This window comes from Anopheles gambiae, chromosome 3 (assembly GCF_943734735.2).
Source record: "Anopheles gambiae chromosome 3, idAnoGambNW_F1_1, whole genome shotgun sequence".
Taxonomy (NCBI): Eukaryota; Metazoa; Arthropoda; class Insecta; order Diptera; family Culicidae; genus Anopheles; species Anopheles gambiae.
In genome coordinates this window covers 3,013,467-3,018,167 of record NC_064602.1, presented here as the reverse complement: position 1 = coordinate 3,018,167, position 4,701 = coordinate 3,013,467, and the positions used below count along the sequence as shown (strand labels likewise).

The 4,701-nt window shown below is 36.8% G+C and overlaps 1 protein-coding gene across 1 annotated transcript; it reads right to left on the bottom strand.

Moving 5' to 3' along the window:
• Positions 1-2,326: 2,326 nt before the first annotated feature.
• Positions 2,327-3,562, bottom strand: LOC133393903 (uncharacterized). The gene has a single exon (XM_061660931.1). It carries the CDS (start codon positions 3,560-3,562, stop codon positions 2,327-2,329), a length of 1,236 nt encoding a protein of 411 aa, XP_061516915.1.
• Positions 3,563-4,701: the final 1,139 nt, after the last annotated feature.

Below are 4,701 nucleotides of genomic sequence, written 5' to 3'. Positions count from 1 at the left end.
TAAGAGACTTTGAGGTGAGAAAATATGAACCGGGCCATTTTCCCGGATATGACCGGGTATGCTACCTGGAGCATGGCCGGGATAATGAGCATGTGTCCATGTCGATGTTCGCCGTGCTTGCAAACCATTCAGACGATTGGATTCGATTCCGAATGGAGAATTATCGTTATGCAGGACGAAAATTTTACGAATACATTCAATGCTATTTCGTATTTCCTCCTAATTTGAGGGATTTGTTTCAATTCTACCTGCAGGCGATATTCGAATCAGGTATATATGATTATTTCTACAATAACAAAATTCGGCCAAAATGGCACTTTGAACGTGAAACATTTATAAAACGTACAATTAACCTAGGCGATCTTACAGTTTTATGGTACGCGTATGGGTTTGGTACCATACTGAGCGTTTTGTGCTATGTCGCTGAAATTACCTACTTCAAACTGTCTCAGTACAAAGTTGTGAAAAAATAATCGTTTAGGCCGTAAGATGATGATATGATTGTGAGAAAAATACCAAAGTCAAAGTGTTGACGTTTGAAAAGTACTTTTTAGAACAAGTAGCCACCGAAAGAAATGCCACTGCCATTCAAACAGACGAATTTTCAGGAAATGTCAATATAATGCCATTTGTTAGTACTCAAAGCATGACCGCCACTTTTATGATACCTGCTTTTGGAACCGTTTTTGAGGCTGTCCAGGTTCCTCGAGCAAAGCCCAGGCCAATCGTTTCGATACTGACCGATCCTTTCGATCTGTATGTATGGATCACCTACTTGGTACTCGTTATAACAATGGCGATTAGCATATCGCTGTTCGGAAAGCTTCTTGGAAGACGGCGTTTCATGGAGATCGTTCTTGAGTTGATCATGATGTGTCTTGCAGGTCCATCGAGAGCTTACGGTGGATCGTTCGAAAACCGAATAATCACCTTGTTCTGTCTGATGGGCATAGTTCTCGTTTCGTCCTATCAATCATTGATAATATCGTTTATGTCATTTGTGCGTTATGGTGCTGAGATAAACACGCTGCAAGAGATACAAGATCATTGCATGTTTCCAGATAATCAATTTTCTAAATTTTATAACTTTAGCACATTTCCAAACGAATCACATCCTGGCTTAGGTTTAGGGTGCAAAATTCTCACGGGACGTGACAACGAACTGCAATCTTTTTTGATGATGGCAAACCTTATAAATGACCGTCATGCATATGCCAGGGAAGACTACATACATAATCATATACAAAACTTTCGATTAGCGAAAACAACATTTTTCCAGTACCCATTTTGCATTGGAGTCAAGCCACATCTCCGGGAGCTGTTCGAGTTTTACATTCAAGCAGTGGTTGAATCTGACATCTATGAATACTATTACAACAACAAAACGAAAACCGATTGGAAGTATGAACAAAGAAAATTTATAGATGAAGTTGTAAAACTAGACGATTTGCTGTTGCTGTGGTTTGCATATATGGCCGGAATGTTTATTAGCACTATAAGCTTTATGGCGGAAATAGTAGTTCATAGAGAATATAAATTGTTTCATAGTACAGAAAATAAGAGCAACTAAAACATGTTAAAACAAGCACTGCACAACGGAGCGAATTGATAAATTGGATGTTGAATAAATTATTAAATAAAGAACTACACTATAAAACTTAATGAATAAATAGATACCAAATTCAAACTAGTGATGATGACTAAAACGGCCATACATACCTTCAACTACTGCTGTGGTACTATAGTATAACTGTTGTATCGATCAGGATCGCTCCCGGATAACATAAAATAAACAATTAGGAGAAAAATGATAAACAGCGAGAATAGATGGAGAATTATGCAATTGATTGATTTTAAAAGAAACTGAACTAAACTGTGAGAAAGAGAGAGAGAGAGTGAGAGAGAGCGAGAGAGAGCGAGAGAGAGAGAGAGAGAGAGAGAGAGAGAGAGAGAGACAGATACTAGCTTTGTTTACATCGTACATACAGAAATTTTTTGTTGACTAAATGTTGAACAAAATAATGATATCCATATACGTTATACGTATAATTATACGTATAATCCATATACGTATAATAATACAAAACTTGCACGTAGTTACAATTAAATTATTTTTATCGTTTAAATATGCTTCGTTTGTTTTCTTTTATTTTTTTCTTAATTTAATTAAAGAGTTTTTTGTTATCATTTGTTGGAGCAGCTGAATTGGAAACTTTATTATTTACAATATATTTTTAAAGAAGAGTCTTTGAAATATTACACTTAAATTTTTGCCAAACTAGATTATCAGTAGATCTAAGAGCAATGTAAGATGTCATTACTCATTTCATTCTTTATCAATTACTGTTTCTGCTGCAAAACATAACATGCTCACAACCATCCCAACCACATATGCGTACCAAAGTAACAGCAAATCTTTCGTCGTAACAACTTGATTTGCGAATGTTCTATGCTCATACTGCCAAGCGGGTTGCGATTTGTTGTTGTAATAATACTCATAGATACCTGACTCAAACACAGCTTGGGTGTAAAATAGAAAGAGCTCTCGAAGATGCATTTTTACGAGCCAACACAAAGGATACTCAATAAATTTAGTTTTCGCAAAACGGAAATTTTCGATTCTATAGCGTATGTGATGTTCAGCGGCATATGCATGTTTGTCAACAAGTACATTTGAAGCCATGATGATTGTCTGCTGCTCGTTGTCACGTGCTGGTACTATTCGACAGGCAGCATTTGTGTCAGGATTTGATCCATTTGGAAATGTTTTGAAGTTAAAGAACTGAGCATCCTTATTGTCTGGAAACAAACACTGTTCGTAAATTTCATCAAGCGTGTTTATCTCAGGACCATAACGCACAAATGACATAAACGATATTACCAATGACTGATAGGACGAAACGAGAACTATGCCCATCAGGCAGAACAGGGTGATTATTCGGTTTTCGAACGTTCCACCGTAAGTTCTCGATGGTCCTGCAAGACACATCATGATCAGCTCAAGAACGATCTCCATGAAATGATGTTTTCCAAGAAGCTTTCCGAACAACGATATGGTAATGGCCATCGTTAGAACGAGCACCAAGTAGGTGATCCATACATACAGATCGAAAGGATCGATCAGTATCGAAACGATTGGCTTAGGCTTAGCCCGAGGGACAATCACTGCTATGAAGGTAGTTCCAAACGAGGGTACCATCCATGAAAGGATCATATTGTGTACGTTAACTAACGGTAAAACATCCATAAGCGCATAAGAAGAATCATCTGTTAGAATGGCAGTCGCATTTCTCTTGTTTGCGATCTGCTCCAAAAAATATTCATCAAACGTCATGACAGTGCTTATATGATCCAGACTGTACATTGTTATTTGGTAGCCGTACAGATCACGCATCTCATCAGGTACGGTGATGTTGTGGGGATCGATCGTAGTTCTTTGATGAGAATATGTATTCCAACGATAGATTTGTATTGTGTGGTCCAAGTCATAAACTACGTTGTATCCCTTTCGTATAGCTTGTATTATGGTAAGATTAGCCTCGTTTTGAACCATATCGAACATCCATTTGGGGTAGAAGTAGATAAATTTTACACTTTCCTCAAACCATAACACAGTCTGAAATAAAATATGAAATAACATAATCAGCATTTAGGTTTCTCTTACATTTTTTACGCACAGTTCTTACATCAAAATCGTCTATACTATCGACAATGTAAAGATTGCAACTATACAAATAAGCGCTATGAAACACAGAAATTGGATACATGGACACTGTTTTAGTGTATGTCGGCTCACTAATTATTTGCGGTAGAACTGCATGAGCAAGGTCTTGATTACTAAGTGGTAGTATCATCAGGTGACGATATTTCTCTGCGGGACATAGCTGTCGATGCAGCTCAAGCAGTGATTGTGTGTAAAATGATGACTCAATCGCAGGAAGAGATTCCAATGAACACGAACATAAGTGCACGACTACCATACAAGGCAGTAGAACACCACACCCCATCAGAAATATACACCGTTTGATCATCGTTCTTCTGTACAACAGAAACCAATGGATGACCGAGCTCACGGATCCACTAGCTATGACAAGTCTGCAGTTATAGCTGCGTTTGAAAGTGAATTTAGATGTTCTGTTTGCGTTCATTGTATCGTAACGGAATGGATATGCTTTTAGTTGAATGAAATACATCTGATGATTGCTTGCGTTCTTGATATGAATGCTTTTAATATTATGAGTGCCTATATTTAATAAACCACACATACTAGCTATGTCTGCATGTCAAAACTACGTTACATATTGTCATTTTGTAGAATAAATTAACAAAATAATAATATTCGTTAATGAAGTGACGTATTTTTTATCGCATGCAGTACGTTGCACACAAAACCTACACGTTCTTATAAATTTTGATGAGACCGATTACTTATGCTTTGTATCTTTCCTTTAATTTTCGTGTTAATGTAGTTAAAGCGTTATACGTTATCATGTGTTAAGACAACTGAATTGGAAAACAGATACGAACATTTTATCGTTTTGTATGTATTTGAAGAATACAACCTTTGACAAAGATTTCAGATTATCTAATTGAAAGCTTCAAGCTGTTGCATGCCAACACTCCATTACCTATAGATTAATGACCATTATAGGATGTCATTAATTACTGTTTTCTTTATGACTTTATGATGAATGGCTGTCT